Genomic DNA, 20,271 nt, shown 5'->3' with positions numbered 1-20,271 from the left:
CATTAAATATGCTGGAACAACCTTGTTGAATAAGATCCCAAAGCACATGACAATATTATTGTTCTATTTATTCAAAAAAGCATAGGCTATAGAAAGCAACTCATATCAAACTATTAATGCTGATTTATGGCACTCTTTACTTTCTGAACTATATTTTATAGGCTGCTAGTAACTGAAATATTAAAGTTTTACTTTTTTTATTGCTTTAATTTTGTTGATAACTATTTTTGTCCCCTTTATTTCTTTTTTTTTGTTCATAACTGCTAATTCAATTAGTTATTATACATTCCCATGTGAGGCACCTTGACTTAGATAACTGCATAGTTTTTTTGGTGCTCTTGTGGTATAGCTTTCATATGATTAAAAGTAATATGTTGTATTATCTGCCTGTGAATGTATTGTAGAGCTATACCGCAAATAGATTTGATTGATTGATTTCCTGAGTAATGCCTTTGCTTAAATTATTCTGTTTTTATGTAAGAGTTTTCTCAACAACATATATACAAAATACTTGTTTACCAGTTAAAGTATTTTTGAAGTATGCCTAAAAACACATTGTTTAATTATTTCGGGAAATCACCATCTTCAACTAGCGTTAACAACGCAACCCATAAAAAGTCGACAAGTGATGTTGAAAACTCTCCACCAAAAGGAATTGCACAAAAAAAGTAAGCTTCAGTTGAAATATTATCTTCAACAAAATTTAACATAATATCACTGTATTTATCAAAAAAATATCCTATTACTGGGAGCAAGTGACCATATAGTAGAAATAGCCCATATACAAAGGAAGTGTGTTAGAAAATCCCATATATTTGTAGTTTTGTATAATCTCCGTGTTTTTTGATTGATTGCATTTATTTTATCAGTGCATTTCATAAGCAAGGTGATGTGGTTTGGGCCAAAGTTGATGGGCAATCTTGGCTTCCCGGTTTAGTGTGGTGCAGCTCTGAAACAACAAAGCTTTTAAATCATGATGGTTTGTGTAATGTTTGGTTCTTCAATAAAAATCTATGGGAACAGTGGATACCTTCAGACAAGATGCACAATTTTACTGGTAATTTGCTTCATTAGTTTTGTGCCTGTAACAACATTAATATTGATACAATAAATACTATTAATAGGCCTACTACAAAAAACAGTTTAATGCCAGCAAAAAAGCCAATCAGAGCGAATTGTATGAAATTCAGTTACTATTGACTAAACACCTTAACAGGCTGTTTCACTATTATCTAGATCAGGGGTGACGAACCTTTTTGCTGTCGCGGGCCACTTTGTCAATTACACATGAGTTATCGGGCCACACCACTTTTTAATTGTCAAAATTCCATGACGTCATAGATTGGTATCGACCAAAATTGGTGAATAGTGTTTTCACACCTTTACCTTATAGCTTTCCTATTTTCTAACTTTAAAACCTGAAAGTTAGTGTTTAGGGCAGTGGTTGCCAACCTTTGTTATCCGGTGGACCCTTTTAGTCGATATTCAAATCTAAATCCCCCCCCCTATTAATTTAGTTTGTTAAAAACTCGTTTACATTAATATTTTAATCTAAGTTTTGGAAGATAAACTAAACTTTCAGTAGTAATAAGCTTTTTAGCTGGTAATATTCTTTTTCAAACTAAAATAATTTAATTAAAGAAGAACATAGCTGAAAAGTATTTTATTCAAAGAATAGGCATTCAAAATTCTAAGAGTCAATGCATTTAACAGTCTGTGTGAATCTTGTGATTTTTTTTCGATAACTCATGAATGTCGTGGAAGAGTATTGGAAAGAGCACAACGATTGTCATTCTCCACGTCTAATCTGTTTCTTTGTTTTGTTTTCATTTGCAAGAGTTGAAAAACCTGATTCGCATAGATAAGTGGAAGCAAACGGAAAGATACTTCGAGTAGCTTTCTCTGCCACTTTGGGATAGGAATTACACATCAATGGCCAAAATCCAGTGATTGATATCTTTCTAAATAAGTCTCTTGCGCAAGAATCCGTTTTGAATTCTAAAAATTCATCCTGCAATTTATCGGGAAGTTTTTCCATCAACAATGTGAATGAACTTTGTATTAAATCAAGCTCATCGTCATAAATTTTAGGAAAATATCGAATGAATTCCAGTTCTAATTCTAATGCTGTGAGATGTTGCAAAATCAATTCTTTTTCCAACTCTGGAAGAACTTGTTCTTTGCCATCAACAACCAGCACCAATGATAATTCTTTCAACATGGAAACATGTTCAATTGTTCATTCTAACTTTTCTCTTTCAATTATTATCAAGCTTGCTGGTAAAAGCTTCCAAAAACAGTTTTAAGTGCTGAACGGTACTGGTATCTACTCCTGGAAGGGCCACCCAAACCAGGCTGGTCGAAATGTAGAGGCCAGACTAAACGAACTCCCCTCGCGAAGAAGACAGCAGAGCCTTCTACTAGCCTACCTTAAGACAATCTCCAAATGACGATGACATAAATCAATCACTCTCTTCTAACCTTCCTTGAACCATCATGGAAGCAGTAGCCCACAGTTTGTAAATTTCCATTGTATCAATATGTCAATGGCTCATCGATACAGATAACCCATGTTGATGAGCAATCTGCTTTAAACAGAGATGGCAATTAAATATATACCGTATATTGGTGTTTTTTCCTTGCATTTTCAGATTTAGTTTATTCAATGGACCAAACATATCAACCACATAAGCAAAGAATCTAATCCATCTGTCATCATTCAGCAATGAAACAAATTCCAATTTTATTTAAAAGTCAAAAAATAATTTAAGCTCGTCTATGAGCTCAAACACTCGTTTGGTTACGTTTCCTCTTAAAAGCCATCTAGTATTTGCATGAAACAGAAGTAGGCCTACTTGATGGATTGCATGATGGCTTACTTATTACGTAAGCCATGGATTGCATCCATGTCAGATTGTCAGTGCACAGTTGCTTAAATAATCGGGAGTTAATCTAATAATAATTTCCTCCTTAACGCTCTAATCAAGGCCAACTTACTAGGCTTGAAAGGTTTACAATCCTAAAACCAAACTCACCCTGAAAATTGCAAAATTCCGCCCTAGTGGGGAATTCTCTCCGGTTGGGAACCACTGGACTTTAGGGCAAGAAAATAGCAAAGGAAAGGTGTACCAGTGCAGGCATAAAACAGCTTTGAGATGTCTTTTGTCTTTAATGCATGAGCGATTGTCAAATTGTTTGCGGGCCGCACAAAATTCTTTGACGGGCCGCATGCGGCCCGCGGGCCGCAGGTTCGTCACCTCTGATCTAGATTATCAGAAGGTGCTTATTCAAATAAAATCTCTATGTACTTAATAGAATCTAATAGTTATTCTATTTGAAAAAGAACCTTCTGATGATCCCAATGAGGGTAAAACATCATGTGAAGGTTTTTAGTGAATATCATAGTAATTAAGTTAATCATTGATACCTATGGGACAGTCGTGACCCTTTATGTGGTGATTTCTAGGTTAACAAATATTTGCGTTTATTTAAAAGTTGAAACCATGATTATTTTCTAAAAATATTTTGATAGTTGTCTCATAATTAGATTTTTTCACTGTGTGCAACAAGTGTGGAAAAATCAAGGTATTCATCATAATAATAATAGTGTTAAATTTTATATAGCGCTGTATCCATCGCAGAATGCGTTGCTCCTCACTCCTCAGGGCTTTACAAAGCAGACAGTGTCAATGCAGCCGTATAGAGGCGCAACTGAGTACATTATTACCCGAATCCATTCCGTTGCTCAGTGCCAAGCAGAAATTAGATTCAGTACCATTTTTAAAAAGTCTTTGGTATGACCCGACAAGGTATCGAATCCATGCCTACCGCTTCAGAGGCGTGCGCATTAACCCATAGGCGCCTAACTATTTTTTTGGCCGTGGGGGCGAAAGCGTGTTTCATCAGCAGCAACGTAAATTCAGCGAAATGTCACGCAGATGGATGATGGATCACACTAGGATTGCTTTTATTGCCACACTCGGAGTTATCGCTACGTTCGACCTACCGTTAATTATTATAAACAAAACTCGACCAAAACACATGCTATGCGTTGGCTAGCGGTTGGTGGACTGCGACTCTGCTAAGCACAACATAAAGTTTAGCAACGAACTAGATTTAATTAAAGTAACGAACGAACCAGATTTAACGAACTAGATTTATTAGCAAGAAACAAGAGACGAAAAGGTTTACTAAAAGGTATACTGTAAATGGAATGAAAATACTAACTTGATCATACGCTTGAAAATATACCTGTTGAAAGCAAAATCATTCATGTTTACATCAATTCAACAGCACGTCACCTTTGAATAAATTTAAAAGTTGCTGACATCCGTAAACAGCCCTTGAAAAATAGTTACGGAGAGACGTTTGATTAAGTTTTCGACTTGGCATTGCTCCCTTTTCACTACAATATCGGAACTTATCGCTTACCTGCTTTCAAGTTTCAATTTGCTGTAATACGCCCATTTTCGTGTTGCAGATGAAACAAAAGATGCGCATATTCCCCGACTTTGATCGGGTTTTTATGGCAACGGTCGTGTGTGCGCCATGCAGTTCGCACGAGTCCGTTGTTGTGTTGATTATGCCACGTGTGCGCAATGCGGTTTGTACCAGCCCTTGTTACGTTGGTTAGTGGTTACCTCGGGCCGAGACTTCAAGTTCATTTTCACAGCAAGCGATTCGCTGCCGCGACAACTCTCTGCAGAGGTTTCGACTTTCGAAAGCGACATCGAGTCTGTTTGCAAGCGCATTAAGCTAAACGCACGCTGCGTCAATGTAGCAAATTATGTTGTTTTTGGGTGCATTCAACATCTGATGACATTGCATCGACGCAAAATGGTAGATTTTTGCTATTTCTTAGGCAGCAAAATCATAGCTGCCCAAGACGCAGACGTCTGCGTCTCCGTCTGCAGACGTTAAATCAATGTAAAAATGACAGATTTTTTTGTCTGGGGTGGGATTGTAGCATCGCTACTCGTTCTAGGGATTATTTATCGCGAACCTGTTGCGGTTCGCATTTAAAAATGTTTTTCTGCTGCCGATCGCTAGTTCATCCATGTTTTATGTATCAATGCAGCATAAAAAGTTGCTCCCACGCAGAAATATGCGTGGGGGACTGGCCCCCACGGCTTAGGCGCCTATGCATTAACCCCTAAGTAATTTTTCAGTAGCGTATTAGTTAAGCACACCTAAGTAGGGAAACTTTGCATCCTGATTGGTTTAATACCCTTGCAGGACCTTCACAAACAAAAGAAGGAAGTCAATTTCACACAACCGATTGTGGTATATTGAAAGCTGGTCAAATAGCATTCAAAGTCTTGGAAGGTATCAAATTCATATAGGACTATGTTTTAACTTGGCAGTTATTATGACCAATTGCACTGTCTTTGTAATTATAAATGCTATTGCAAATGTACCACACAAAAACTGCATTGCTGCAAGCAAAGTTACATGTGGGTTTTATGATTTGTTATTCAGTATTATTACAGTTAAACCATTTTCAAGAATTTTTGATTTTTTAGGTCGAATACTTTTTGACTGGCTTGGTTCAATGTGAAGTTAGTTTGGCCAATGAACTAAAAATCCCAGTTTATTTAACGTTTAAAAGTTTTGCCTGTGTGTACTGTCTATCAGTGATCAATAATGTGAGTGTGACATGAAAATATAACAAGTGAGCAGATAGAAACTGAATCCTATTATTCTTCGTTTAGGATTCGAATTGGTTCGGTATTCTAAGTTGCTCATTCCTACACAATACACATGGCTATGTCTGTGATACTTAATGACATGTCAAAATGAAAACACCTTGACCATTGACCATACGACTATATTCTTTTTTGGGTCTGCTACTATTCGGTGAGACTGATTCAGTGAGTTCCTAACCTCTAACCCCTAACCCTACAACATCAATCATAATTAGGCTACGGTATCCAATAATAATTTTAAAAAAATTTGAAAAAATCACCGAATAGGGATCGGACTCACCGAAACGGGCCATTCCGTTTTTTTTTTTGTTACATCCCAATGTATGTTACCTGCTACTGTGCAATGATCAGGGCTGTGGAGTTGGAGTCGTTAAAAAAAGGCCGACCTTGGGTTTATACAAAACAATAAAAACAAAATTTTTGTTTGTGATCTATTCAAAATATTGTTTCTTGTTCTCCCTGTTGCACTCTAAAACTTCATCAGAAAATAGAAGTGTTTGTTCTTGTCAGTTATTGTGAAAGTTTCAATTTCAATCACAACTTGCGTAAAATTAAATTTAAAAAAAATCTGGCAACACTGAAGTTGGAGTTGGCCAGTTATAAACCGAGGAATCAGAGTCATATATTTTTCGCCTGACTCCACAGCTCTAGTGCACTGTACGCTGTCATAACAGTTGAATTTTGTAAGATAACCAATATTCATACTTAGAACTCCCTTCCAAAAGAATGCAGCTTGTTGAAAGCTTGATAAAAGCAAATATTCAAAAAAAGGAAATTGACATGATGGAAATTGATACCAATGTAATGAAAGAGGAGGTAAAGTGTAATTTAAAAAAATGCTGTACAGTTTTACATAATATTAATATACATTTTATTGATGCATTTTGTTATGGTATGTACATGTTATAGATCCATTAAAAGTTGTTATTGGAGATTTATTGTAATCTCAGCTGTCTTGCTTGTGTGGTAATTTTTTTATGATGGCAGTTTGTGCCTATAATAAGCTCATGTTGAGTTGACGTATCCCATAATTACTGATAACTTTCTTATTTCAGAACATGGCAAACAATGTTGGTTTCGGGCTTAGACATAAGATTCAAAGCCAATTGTGTTAATGATTTTCTCATGTACAATGCATTGGAATGCCGTCATTTTATTTAACCAAAAATCTCCTGCTTTTTAAATCGTTTGTTTAGGCTGTGTATGCTTGTAATTGTATGTGACATATCCTCAGAAAGTAATGCCTTGCAAACATACCACTGAGAGCGGAGGAATTACACCACGACGAAACAGAAACGGTGTTCCTGTTAAGAAATGCCGTAGAATAATTGAATCCGATGATAGTATTTCTGGAGATGACGACAGTGATGAATACAAACCTGATAATGAAATAACCAAACACAAAGCTGCAAGAATTGTGAGCTCTGATGAGGTGTGTGTGTGTTTTTTGTTTTTTTCTTTTAAGTTTTTGCTGATTTTCGGTTCTCTGTAAAAACTACATTGCTTCATTAAAGGTGATATCTTTCCATCAAGACTTAGATTTTTTTTAAATGTTACAGGTTGTTTTGACATGAGATTTCGTTTCACTGTTTAAGTGAAACACTATCAAATATATCATAATTAAATTTTTTAAACTCACTATAATAAATTTCTTTGAAGACATGTGAAATTGACATGTAAAGTAGCAATTCAGGGAATGAAATTTTCACTCTTATAGAGCGAGGAGTATGCGTCATCAGAAGACGAACCGGTCAAAACAGGGAAGAAAAGAAAACGTTCGAGTCCTCCTGTGACGCCGGCCAAGCGCGCTGACACCACACAAGTTAAATCTAAACTGCTTTTGTATCAAGCAAGCAACTCACAGTTGTCCTCAGAGCTACAGAGCACGTACCTTCACGAAACTCTCGACTTCTTGAAGCCATCCAATATAAAAGATGCAAATGGAAAAAGACCAAATGATCTAGAATACGATGAAACAACATTAAAATTACCTTCAGGGTTTTTAACAAAGCAAACACCAGCGATGTATCAATGGTGGACAATTAAAGCGAAGAATTTCGATGTCATCCTGTTTTTTAAGGTTTGTGATTTTTTCATCTGATTTCTTGAATTGCAAAAAGGCTAAACCAGTGAGCACTCACAGAGTCACAGTGACTAGTAAACCCGTTACGTATTTCTTTCAGTTATTTTTGACTCAGACATAGTTTTATCAACTTTGTGCTTACCGTATTTATCCGTGTATAAGTTGCAAAATTTTGCACCAAATCTTGCCCAAAAAGGTTGAGGTGCGACTTATACATGAGGGTGCGACTTATACACAAGGTTCTGAACTTCTGACAAACGAATGCTACAGATCGCGCGTTAGCGCTGCTATTAAGCGTTTGTATTTTGCGTGCGGGGATTGCGAGCATCGCATTAACATGCTCACTGCACAGCATGCATGTGAATTTGGACGCGAACATCTCGCATGTGAGTTCAAAGGCTTCAAAACGAGTTTGAAGGCTTTTAAAATTTTGATTGTTTTTCAATAAAATTTGCTAAAAAAAAATTTGAACCAAACTTTGGGGTGCGACTTATACACGAATGCGGCTTATCACGGATAAATACGGTATGTACGCTCAGTCAGCAGTCTCTCATTACTATTTTGCTGTCTCATTGTTGGCAAAGTATTCCTTTTGCTTTGCAGCTAAAGCAATAGGTTTTGTACCCTACCCATATCCGTTTAATTAAAGTTTTTCTTGAAATCGTAACCTAATTATCTTAGAAAAAAAAATCGCTTACCAATCCTGATAAGATAATTTAGTATTGATCTAATGTTAATTTTAAAACAAGCTGTGAAATGAAAACCACGTCATAGTAGAAAATTTAGGTTTAAGTAGATGACAAGTTCACAAGAAAGCCAATCTTCATGGTCAAATAAACAGCTGCATGCTCCTGAGCCGTGTTAAACCCGTGCCTTGATGCCAGGGCTGTTGCCACTCGACTATGTAGCTGACAATTTTGTTAAAACGCAATATATGGGTTAACAATACAACGCAAGTATTTTTCTTTAAATTTTTGTTTTCGTTTTAGGTGGGAAAGTTTTATGAGTTGTATCACATGGACGCGGTGGTTGGGGTTAAGGAACTTGGCCTCACCTATATGAAGGGAGCGTTTGCCCATTCTGGTTTCCCTGAAATCGCTTTCGGCCGGTTTTCCGCTGCTTTGGTGCAGAAAGGCTATACTGTTGCTCGTGTGGAGCAAACTGAAACGCCAGAACAGAACTCCCGCCGAACTAAAGGGAAAGCGTTGGCCAAATACGAAAAAACGCTCCGAAGGGAAATATGTAGAATCACCTCAAAAGGTTTGTTGGTCTAGTGGTGCCAATAAACACCTTTTGCTTCTATTATAAGACGAGAAATACGTGAATTGTAACAGTAAAAAATATCAACCAAATTACCGATTGCAGATGGCGCTGACGCGGACAGCAAAATCCGTCATTTTCACTTTGATTAACGTCTGCAGACATTGAATCAATGCAAAAATGACTGAAAATGATATTTTGTTGTAATTTGTGAAGACTAATGCAAAATTCTTGTCTTCACAATTCACACAACTGTGCTGTTCAACAGCCAACACAATATTTACACAACTATGCTCTTTATGATTTACCACTCATGTGTGTATCACTTCGCAGGCACGCAAATGCTAAACATCTGGGATGAAAGCAGCTCACACAATCATGAAGACAACTTTTTACTTGCTGTTTGCGAGAGATTAATTGACAAAAATAGTGGACAAAAAGAATTGACCGCATGTCGAGAAGTCGGAGTATGTTTTGTTGACACCAGCGTGGGGACCTTCCATATCGGACAGTTCTTTGATGACGGATACTGCTCAAGGTTTCGAACAATGATATCTCATTACTTTCCATGTCAGGTTAGATTGCGCAAGCCTATTGAAGCAATAAGGAAAATGCTTTTCAATAAAATTTCAAAGTCAGATAGTTGTTGGTTGATTTTTGGCTAGCGCACGGTCCGTTGTGAAAAGTTGTGCACTAATACTATACTATACTGTGCACTATACTGCTTTTCAGAGTCATCTTAAATCAATTTTGATGAATCTTTAAACCAATAATAACGATATCAACACGTTTTTATTAGGATAGACCAATTGCGCTGATATTGATTATGTTAATGGATTATATCATCAAGGGAGTGGTGAAGTTTGATGGGAAACCAATTCAAAACTGAGTTATTTTTGCTGTGATGTAGCCACTCTTTTGTGTTCACTACAATATATAATGTACACGTTCAATGCAATTGTGTTTATGTGCATAACGAAGAGCTCGATCTTTTTAGGTTCTCTATGAACGTGGAAAGCTTTCCAATGAACTCAGCAAAATATTACACACAGGACTTGCTTCAGTTCTCCAATGCGGCTTGACAAGTGGAAGTCAATTTTGGGATGCTGCCAAGACTTTGAAAATATTTTCAAATGAAAGGTCAGTTTGCACTTTAGTTTGATTCGTGGATAGAGCTGTGTTCCTTGTCTTGTAATTGGTGAATTGGTTAGGCCTTTGTCGTCAATGGCTTCGCTTAGTATGATGTATGAAACAGTTCAAATTGAAACAGAGGCTATGCAGATGGACTTGACTATTTTATAGTTATCATTTGGTCATTTTGCATTTGCAATGGTTAAGAACCTTGCTATAACCTCTGAGATGAATATTATCCAAAAAGAAAAAAGAATCAGAGTTTATGAGCAACCATCGTCAAGTTGTTGGCGGTTTATGTCAATCTGGTTGTCACCGGAGGTCAGTTGGCCTACAGTAGTTTGAAACGACTGACGCAATCAATCTCACGCAGATACTTCACAAAGAAAGGTGATGGTGAGGGAGAGTGGCCTGAAGTATTGATGGAAATGAAGGCTGGCACCGACTCCCTTGGCTTAACAGCTAAAACAGAGTATGAGCTTGCGCTCAGCGCATTGGGCGCATGTACTTATTTTTTGAAAAAGTGTTTGATCGATTTTGAGGTACGTGCTAGCTTTGATTGCAGCAGCGCTTGTACAGGTATATGTTATTGTATGTAATTAGAAAAGGTCAATATCAAAATATGGTTCGTTTTACTGGTGAGCTGGACGTTACCGTTTTCACGTTGTTATGTCATACTTTTAAATGCCTTGCAAGCGAAATAGTTCCAATTCATTTGCACGCTGTGTACAAAATTCATATTTGCAAACCATGAAAAAACAATTTCAATCTGTGAAGACAATAAGCATCGTCTGTTTCCATCGACAAACTTGCAAGATACAATTTATCTAAAATTATCACATGTATATAAGTGCTTAATATAACGTGATGTTATATGTAAGTATACTATACAACTATGCGTTATGCAAGGTGTCGCTACCCTTCAGACTTGTTTAGCTTATTTTCCTATTTCAGTTCCAAGAACACTTTTAACGTTTACGTTCTGTCACTTCTTGCTTTTTCTCGACCCCTGTTATGTTGGCATGGATTGTTTTCGCTGTGATGGTCACATTGGTCAGGAGTTAAAACAAACTGAACAGAACACTTTTATTGTTTGTAGGTTGATAATAAGTATAAAAGTCTTTTAAATGTGAAAAGCTTCTCAACACATTACACAACTTTCACCATACCCGGTCTCTGACTTTTTAACACGTCATCTAACTCGGCTAGACCACATTTTTACACCGTTGACTTGTATTTGTTTGTTGCAGGTCATATCCATGCGTCAGTTTCAACTTTATGTTTGTGAAGAACAAGCTCAATCACAGAAAAGGTCAACAGAACCAGAGTTTCCTACCATTAACCAACGCATGATACTGGACAGCGCGACCTTAAATAACTTGGAACTAATTCGTAACAGCAAAGGGTCGAGGTAAATTAAAAAATTCTTGCCTTTTATTTATCTGTTCAACTTTATTAAATACTTAAAAGGACTTCATCTACGTCTTAAGCTGTTCCATTTAAGTTTGACTTTGATAAACATAATATATTTTTCCTTCTTGCTGCAGTGAAGGAAGTTTGTTAGACAAGCTAGACCAATGTAGGACGCCGTTTGGAAGACGCTTGTTGCGCCAGTGGGTTTGCTCTCCCCCTTGTCACCCGAACATCATTAATGCACGACTGGATGCTATTGGTGAGCTCAATAACTTACAGCTCCAATTATATAGCTGGTAACATATTTGACAGTGTTAAGCAGTAAGATATAGGATATATTTGTTTACTGTCAAACTACACGAGAACGATGCTATGTACAACAGGTAGTGCCAGCGGAATGCCACTTTTAGTATTGCATTATTTTCTTTTCTCACTGATTCATTTGCCAGAAAGGCCTTGGACATCATCTCGAGGCATCAAGATTTATAATATACACATTACACAGTGTACACAGTCTTTTTGCAGTAACGCTTCCATGTCTCTCTGTCATTTGCATCAGCAGTATTTAAGCCTCGTCTGGTCATATCGTCCTGCATTGTTTCATTCATTCAACGCGTCCTTTATCCATTTCTTCAAGGCGCTCCATCCGTCTTAGACGATGCCCTCTTAGATGTTTACTAACGTTCTCAAGGCCAGTCCCCTCTCTCAATCGTTCATTTTTGTTTTCTAAATATGGTAATGCAATTTGTAACCTCAAAACGATAATTTGTTATTATACTTTGCTTGTTGTTTTTCTTCATTTAATCCGACTTGTTTTGCGTTGTCTGTATAATGAGGTAATCAACTAATCATGAATATTTTATAGATGACCTTCTTACTAACCATGATGTTGCGGATTCTCTCACATCAACACTATCTAAGATGCCTGATCTGGAGCGCATGCTGGCGCAGATCCACACCATGTCGAAGGGGGCGCGGAAAGCTGACCACCCCGATTCAAGGTACGTAAATTCAATACTTTTTGAGCTCTGGTGTCTTACCCAGCTGGCAAAATTGGTCTTTTTTGCTTTGACTTAACGTCTGATTTTAAAGCCTACTCGCTTGTATTGTGATGCTGATATTGTTATGCTGTGATTATGATTATTCATAACCCTCTGACTATTTTAGGGCGATCATGTACGAAGAGAAAAAGTACAGCAAGAAAAAAATCAACGATTTTATGACAATTTTGGAACAGTATGATTCGCTTCATAAATGCCTCAAGAAACTACAGGTTGGTTTGACAACAATTGTAGAAAATAGTAAGTTCAATAATTATCCTTTACGAAATTGAATATAGTTAAGGTCTGTAGTGTTGTTTTTTTTAAAGATTTTGTTTTTTCTCTAGAAATCGATTGTTAAGCCTGGTCTACACTACAAAATATTTTGAGCTGAGCGTGGCTCATTCTTTGTTTATTTAACACAAAGCTTCTCTCGGCAACAGCGCCGCCGTCGGCCTGAAAATGTCTGGTCATCGCGAGCTTTTTTTAGGCTCTGGAGAGATTCGCTTGACCAAGGTTCTGGCGCAGAATTTAGTTTGAGCTCAGGTCTTGGCATTTTATGGAACTTTGGTGGAAAGGCAGTTTCACTTTTCTGGAAGGATGGTACTCTGTTTCAGTTAATAGGATAGTTGGTGTGTGTAGATAAAAATTAAAAGGTTAGGTTTAAAAAAGTCTTAATAGGCCTACTTAGCTGTTGGTTTGGTTAAGGTGGCACTTCATTAGGCTTTTGGTATGATTAAAGTTGGCCTTCCAGCTAGTATGGTAGCTCTACCTCTTAGACTGATTCAAACTATCTTTAGCTGTTGGTCAGGTTCAGGTAGCACTTCACCAGGCTTTTGGTCAAACTTGGGTTGGCCTACCTGCTAGCCTTGCATTGATTGCAGGGTTCAACTCTACAAGTTATAGGATAGCTCTAGGTCTACAATTCTATTCTGGATTATTTTCAGTTGACCTATTACGCTGTGTCAGTACAGTGATGGATGCGTTTAATTGATAAGTTTGAATCTGTTGAAAAGGAGCGATCTTCCTGGCGTCAGCACTACCTGACTACTCACTATAGAACAGCGAGCATTGTGTTTCGCTAACCATACCGGTGTAGCCTCCACACTAGCCATCAAGACTTTTCCAAAAACATGTGTTTCTCGGCAGTCGAGTGTAGCGGGAACTCAACGATAGAATTGAAGGCGAATTTCCAGCCAGATGCCGTAACCAAGCAGAAAGTGACGTTGTTAGCGCTTGAATGCACACGGTCGCAAGATCAAATTTGCCAGTGTAGACAGTTTTTAGTCAGTCGAGGCTGGACAATGCAGGCGTTTGCGCTTTTCGGGCTTGTAGTGTAGACCAGGCTTTAGAGTGCTACTTTTGACCTGGTTCCTTCCTCTGTATGCGCAATTGGAAATTTTTGGTAGAAAACGTGTTTCGAAAAATATCTGCATTACATCTCTGTGCTAACTCTTAACTTGTATGGAAGTTGTTCGAATTCAACTGTTCTTTACATCCAAGCGACGGTACTGTAAACCATTGAACGTGATTTTATTAATACGTTGGTGTCATTTGTTGCAGAGCCGTATCAGCGAATTCAAGTCAACTTTGCTCAAGAAGCTACTGGGGTTACAAAGCAACGACAGAATTTCCAATGGAGCTTTCCCTGACTTGGAAGCCACGCTTTTACAATGGAAGAAAGCCTTTGACCATAAAAAAGCAAGAGAAACAGGCACGAATAATTATTGACACACCTGATGAAAGTTTAATTCTTCCCGAATGACACGGTAGTGGAACTCATAAAGTTTGCGTTCAAATTTTCAAGCGCCTTTGACAACTAGCCGCTGCTTGTCATTGCAATGTTGTTTTTTTTTCTTGCGCCCCATGCCCGTGCGATTTTTTTTCTTTCTGTCAAGCGGGAGCTTGCTGGAGTGCACGTGTCTTATTTTATATAACACGGAACGTTCCAACAACGACGAAGATAACAGGGCACGTCGAAGCAAAATTGATTTAAACTGATGTTTTAATTCCTGAAATGATTTGCAGGGAAGATTGTACCGAACGTTGGCACTAACCCTGAGTACGATCAAGCCATGGAAGATATAAACTTAATCACTAAAAGAGCCGAGTCATATCTTCGTGAACAGAAAACGAAGTTTCACTGTTCGAAAATAAGCTTCAAGGGATGTGGGAACAAACGGTTTCAGTTGGAGATACCTGTCGATAGCTTATCAAAGTGAGTGTTGGTTCTACACTTAAGCTATGCTGTTGTGCTTTTAAGCCACTACATAGTCAGCTACATAGTCAGCGGAGATGTCTTGTCTGCTATCCTGTTTTGCATCGTAGCGGCTGCAATAATCTCAGAAACAGAAAATAAGTGTACAACTGGATTCACCATCGGCGGTCATGCAATATCCAACTTAAGCTACGCAGACGATATGGCCATTTTGAATAATTCTAAACTGAAAATGCAGGAATACCTAGATGCTCTGTCAAAAAATGCTGCTAAATTCGGCCTCCAAATAAATGTGTCCAAAACCAAATGTATGACAACCGACAAAACTAACAACACAATCAATCTCACTCTCTATGGAAAACAAATAGAACAAGTATCAGAATTCATATATCTTGGCCACCGACTATCCGCAACCAACGATGGAAAGACTGCAGTGCAACACCGAATTGGCTTAGGCTGGGCAGCATTTGAAAAGAACAAAAAGATTCTAACATCCAACAGACTCCCAATCAAACTGAAAGCAAAAATTTTCAACACCTACGTTTTACCAGTCGTGCTGTACGGTCTAGAATGCGTAAATTGGACATCATCAACAATGAAAAAACTCACTACCTTCCAAAATCACATCATGAGAAGCATGACCAACAAAAGGCTACTTGATCACACAAAAATAGAAGATCTTCTAACTATGACAAAACTACATCCAATTGCAGCAATAATAAAATCAAAAGTTTTAAAACTGTTCGGCCACACTAAAAGATCACAATTCGGAATCAGCAAAGTTTGCACAGAAGGCAAAGTAGAAGGAAAAAGAAAACGTGGCAGACAACCAAAACGATGGCAAGACAACATTCAATCATGGACCGGACTCCATTTGACGACACTGGGCGAGTTGGCTCAAAATCGCCACTCTTGGAAACAAATAAGCCATGTTGATGCGCAATCTGCCGCAGGCGGAGATAACGACTGATGATGATAGTCAGCTGCACAGCCGAGTGGTGAGAGCCATGGTTTGACGTTCGAAAGGGCGCCGGTTCGACACCGCTCAAGAGTGTGTAGCTGTGTCTTTGGCAAGACACTTACAGAGGTGCTTGAAGGTGGACAGTGGACACAAAGATTGGCTTCCTTGCTTTCCCGTCCACGTAATTTAAACCTTCAACTACTGGGTGTAAGCCTGGATACGACAAAAAAGACCACTACTTCTATTGATTACTACTCTTATAGCCTACATCGAAGCTTCTACATAATCTATACAGTACGGTTTTCTGATTTTGTTTTGGAATGAAAAGCCAACATTACTTTACGAAATTCGAAGTTTGATGCGGAGATAACAGGTTCATTCTCATAGTCCAAATATACCTGATATTGCCCGCATCGTACTTACTCTAGTCATGCAAATGCTTCCACAATGAATTGTAAAGATAACTATTTCTTTGACCGCTTTGTGGCATGTTGTTGAACCTTGTATCCTCACCAGACGTGTGCCCAATGAGTACGAGATCAGCGGACAGAGGAAAGGCTTCAAAAGCTTTCGAACTGACGTCACAAGCGGCTTGGTGAAAGACATCGAGGAAGCCGAAACACGACGAGACGCGGCTCAGGTTTGTTGTTGATGACGTAACTGAGCTTAGTTGAATACTTGCGTTCATTTTGAACCTTTTTGTTGGCAGCGATTTCTATAACCGGCCTTTATTTTTTTGCCTAGGCTGATTCCATGTCCATTATCTTTCGTGAGTTTTCAAAAGACTACTCGATGTGGCAAGCGGCTGTGCAATTTCTTGGCCAAGTCGACGTACTCATCAGTTTAACTCAATTCAGCAAAGGTATCCCGAGCTATGTTCCATCTCAATTTTATTCCAACTATTTCAACTCGCGACCAAGGAGTTGTAGTAATTCAAAATAACTGAAGTGATTTTAAAAAATTGCTTAAAAAAACTTAAAAAATAAAAGTACCGCGACAACTGCGACCGGCAACGAAATGGTAGAAACAATGCATGATGTTTGTGAACGCAATAAGCAAGATTGCTTTAAGCAAGCAACAAAACTGGGTGGTTTTGAAGCAAGAAAGAATTGTGTAAGAATACAATATTACTACTGTATGTTACTTCATACAACAGTAGCTACCGATTATTGCTGCATTTTCAACTAAAAAGATAATAACCATGTCTTTTGTTCCAGGTTCCGATGGCTTCATGTGCCGTCCTCAAGTTTTATTTCCATCCCAATATCATCAACCAATGCTGGACATAAGGGAGGGGAGGCACCCATGCGTGACGAAAACCATCTACAGTGACTCGTTCATTCCCAACGACACCTTATTAGGTCATTGTCCTGAGGATATTGAAAACAGTGACGAGTCAACTAAGCTCAACTGCTTGCTCTTAACCGGCCCTAACATGGGAGGGAAGTCGACTCTGATGAGACAGGTATACCGACTGTGATATCAATTTTTATCGCTCTTTACCTCGCTGTTTTTAAACACTTTCAATGAATGCTATTCGTAATAGGTTCATATTAAATTTATTTGCAATGACAGCTGTTGCTTTATCAATCTCTTAATAGTTTGTGATCCGGTCTGTAGACGTAACCCCAACTTGAACGAGTCAGTTGGGAAAAAGGTTCCTATTCCAGGTTTAATAAAACAATGTGCAAAAGCCGCTTATTTGAGGAGGTGGAAGAAATAGTAGATGGAACGCTTTGAACAGTTAAGCAGCTTTCGATACCTAGTCAGCTCTCAGTCTACAAGACAGATTCTGTTGACAGTATCGTTGATTTTTTTTTTTAATTAAAGTAATATTTCGACTATCTTCCACCAAGGCTTGTTTTATGGTTTTTCACAACTTGTCCCCAGGTCGGCCTGCTGGTTGTGCTTGCTCAAATCGGATGCTACGTTCCTGCTCGCAGTTGCCAACTAACCGCCTGTGATAGAATATTTACTCGTCTGGGAGCTTTTGACAGAATAATGGCTGGTGAGTTTTACTTGTGTAAGTTCTGTCTGGCCTTGGGTATCAGATTTATTTGATTGGAAGATATTGGCTTCACCTTCCAATTGCGCAATATCATCATGTGACGCCATTTGCAGGCGAGAGCACATTCTTCGTGGAGCTTGGCGAGACCTCCAGCATATTGAAACACGTCACCACAAATTCCTTGGTACTGTTGGACGAACTCGGTGAGATAGAAAAGTTTCTATTTCCATTACAGATTGCGGCAAAAAATATACTACTTTTATGCAAAATACTGGTCTAGCTGTAACATCCCAGACAGCAAATCAGTCGTTTTTTACATTGATTTAGGCTAACGTCTACAGACGTTGAACCAATGTAAAAAAAATTGACTGATTTGCTGTCTAGGAAGGAATTTGTTTGCAAGAAGGCTTGTACTTTCATTCAGGCCGGGGTACTTCCACTTACGATGGAACAGCTATCGCTTCTGCGGTCTTGCGGGACATTGCAGAGAACGTCGGTTGTCGGACAATATTTTCAACTCACTACCGCACCCTAGTGGATGATGCTCCGTTGTATTCTAACGTTCAGCTTGGCCACATGGTGAGAAAGAATTGTAACTAATGTTGGTAATGTTAACGATAATCGTATCTAGATGAATAATTAGCACAAAGCGTTAACGTATAATAAATAACGTTGACCGGAATCGTATCTAGTTTTGTGAGTATTCGCGTAAGAGTAGGGTAGGATACAGTATTGTTTTTAGGATTTGATCTGTTGCTTCGTATCACATCTTTTTCAAAGCGCGATATGTTAAACCTTTGGTAGAGAGTTCGCTTTGTTGAACCATAGACGGACAAAACAAAGTAACTTTAACAGGTTTAAAATAATGTATTAAACTCACAAAAAATAACATAATTAAAATCAAATAAACTGTAACGTTTTCGACACGTTTGTGTCCTCATTAGGAAATACCGATGTGCAATGTACATTAAATAGAAATTCTATGGTAAATCTGGCTATGCACTATAACCGTAACGACACTCCGGACCGAAAAGCACTTGTGTATTCATTATTTTAAACTAACATATCGTGCTTTGAAAAAGATGTGATTAATTATGTTAAACCCGTTAAACTTACATTGTTTTGTCTGTCTATATATAAATATTAGACATCCTAAACTGAGTCTTAGTGTACAAATAAAATTTTAGGTAATGTTTTTTAATGTTATAAACGATACGTTGATTTTCCACATCGCTCGAGTCAAAGTACTACTCGGACAATACGAGAAAAACTCCTCTTGATAGACCAACAATAATTAGGCCTCGGCCTTACCGTTTTATGCAATTGAAAAACAGTTTAGGTCATGCGCAGTTTCTCATTTCAACAGTTTACGTTAATTCTACTTGAAGAAGCATAATAATAATTATTATTGAGAAAGATTAAGAAGCATACAGAAATAAAAACGAAATTGCCATAATCCGGTATTAACTATTTGTTCTGTTGAGGCTTGTATGGTGGAAGATGGAGACACCGTTGTGGAGGAAGTGCTGACATTTTTGTACAAGCTTGCTGCGGGAGCTTGTCCTAAAAGCTACGGATTCCACGCTGCGCTATTGGCTGGCGTATCGGATGACGTCGTCAAGTTGGCACAAGAGAAAGCGCTTGAGCTCGAGAATAAGAAAAAAGACTTGGCTTTATTCAGGTACCAGTGAGCTTGTTTAATAGCTAACTAAGTGTAATGACAACATGGGTTGTAATTTTGTAAGAAAAAATTGAAAACTTCTAGCTCTCTATCGTACATGGTAGCCACTTTAACAAGTCGAAATTCTGCCACTGCGAATGACTACAATGCAACCGCCAACCAATCAGAACATGTTATAAGAGGCTACCGTCCAATTGTGACCCTTCTAGCACTCATCCAGAGAGTTAATGCTTGTTTTGAACTTTATTTGGTAATTACAGAAGAAAAAGAGCAGAAGCAGTGGTGGGAATCGAACCCGCGTCAATGAAATGAATACTTTCTAGCCCTAACCTTAACCCCTAAGCCAACCAGCTGACAAAAAATCCATCACTTAATTTGCTTTCTATCATCTTCTTTTCGCCATTTTTTACGTCACTTAAACCGTAGCTTATGATTGGTTGGCGGTTTCATTCTAGTCAAGTTTAGTGGCAGAATTTCGACTTGTTAAAGTGGCTACCATCGTACATAGGCTACTCTATTTCCCGATGGAAAGAAAATAAGTTGCAGGATGGGTTAACATCCTTGGTTTCCTGACATAGTGTAATAAAGTAAGTTAGTAATTACCGATACGACTATAATTTAATTGAAGCTGTTTTTTTTTTTTGCAGGAACATTTTTCGCGGAAAATGTGATCAATTTCTCAACTAGCGCAGGCGCTGTTTGCAAGCTTCAATCATAGCCTACTCTTGCTTTTTCTTTCTTTCTGCTAATAAACTGCCATCACTTGTATTT

At 38.1% G+C, this 20,271-nt stretch overlaps 1 protein-coding gene across 1 annotated transcript; it reads left to right on the top strand.

Moving 5' to 3' along the window:
- The first annotated feature begins 490 nt into the window (after positions 1 to 490).
- LOC145782488 (DNA mismatch repair protein Msh6-like) lies at positions 491 to 20,268 on the top strand. The gene is made up of 24 exons (XM_082594290.1): positions 491 to 668; positions 870 to 1,057; positions 5,236 to 5,325; positions 6,415 to 6,521; positions 6,940 to 7,137; positions 7,423 to 7,785; positions 8,778 to 9,048; positions 9,382 to 9,623; positions 10,046 to 10,188; positions 10,553 to 10,721; positions 11,430 to 11,590; positions 11,727 to 11,851; positions 12,458 to 12,593; positions 12,760 to 12,865; positions 14,196 to 14,346; positions 14,661 to 14,850; positions 16,328 to 16,451; positions 16,556 to 16,673; positions 17,029 to 17,276; positions 17,702 to 17,819; positions 17,933 to 18,022; positions 18,244 to 18,398; positions 19,304 to 19,500; positions 20,148 to 20,268. Exons 1-24 carry the CDS (start codon positions 541 to 543, stop codon positions 20,185 to 20,187), a joined length of 3,858 nt encoding a protein of 1,285 aa, XP_082450416.1. The 5' UTR covers positions 491 to 540; the 3' UTR covers positions 20,188 to 20,268.
- Positions 20,269 to 20,271: the final 3 nt, after the last annotated feature.

Source organism: Aplidium turbinatum, chromosome 1 (genome assembly GCF_918807975.1).
Source record: "Aplidium turbinatum chromosome 1, kaAplTurb1.1, whole genome shotgun sequence".
Classification (NCBI taxonomy): Eukaryota; Metazoa; Chordata; class Ascidiacea; order Aplousobranchia; family Polyclinidae; genus Aplidium; species Aplidium turbinatum.
The sequence above is the reverse complement of the archived record's forward strand: the minus strand, read 5'-3'. Positions and strand labels throughout refer to the sequence as shown.

Bases quoted from the DNA above. Each gene is read 5' to 3' on its own strand.
- LOC145782488 (XM_082594290.1), top strand. From the start codon at position 541: ATGCCTAAAAACACATTGTTTAATTATTTCGGGAAATCACCATCTTCA. The intron at 7,786-8,777 runs GTTTGTGATTTT...TTTTCGTTTTAG, and splicing joins ATGTCATCCTGTTTTTTAAG to GTGGGAAAGTTTTATGAGTT. The intron at 16,452-16,555 runs GTTTGTTGTTGA...TTTTTTGCCTAG, and splicing joins CACGACGAGACGCGGCTCAG to GCTGATTCCATGTCCATTAT.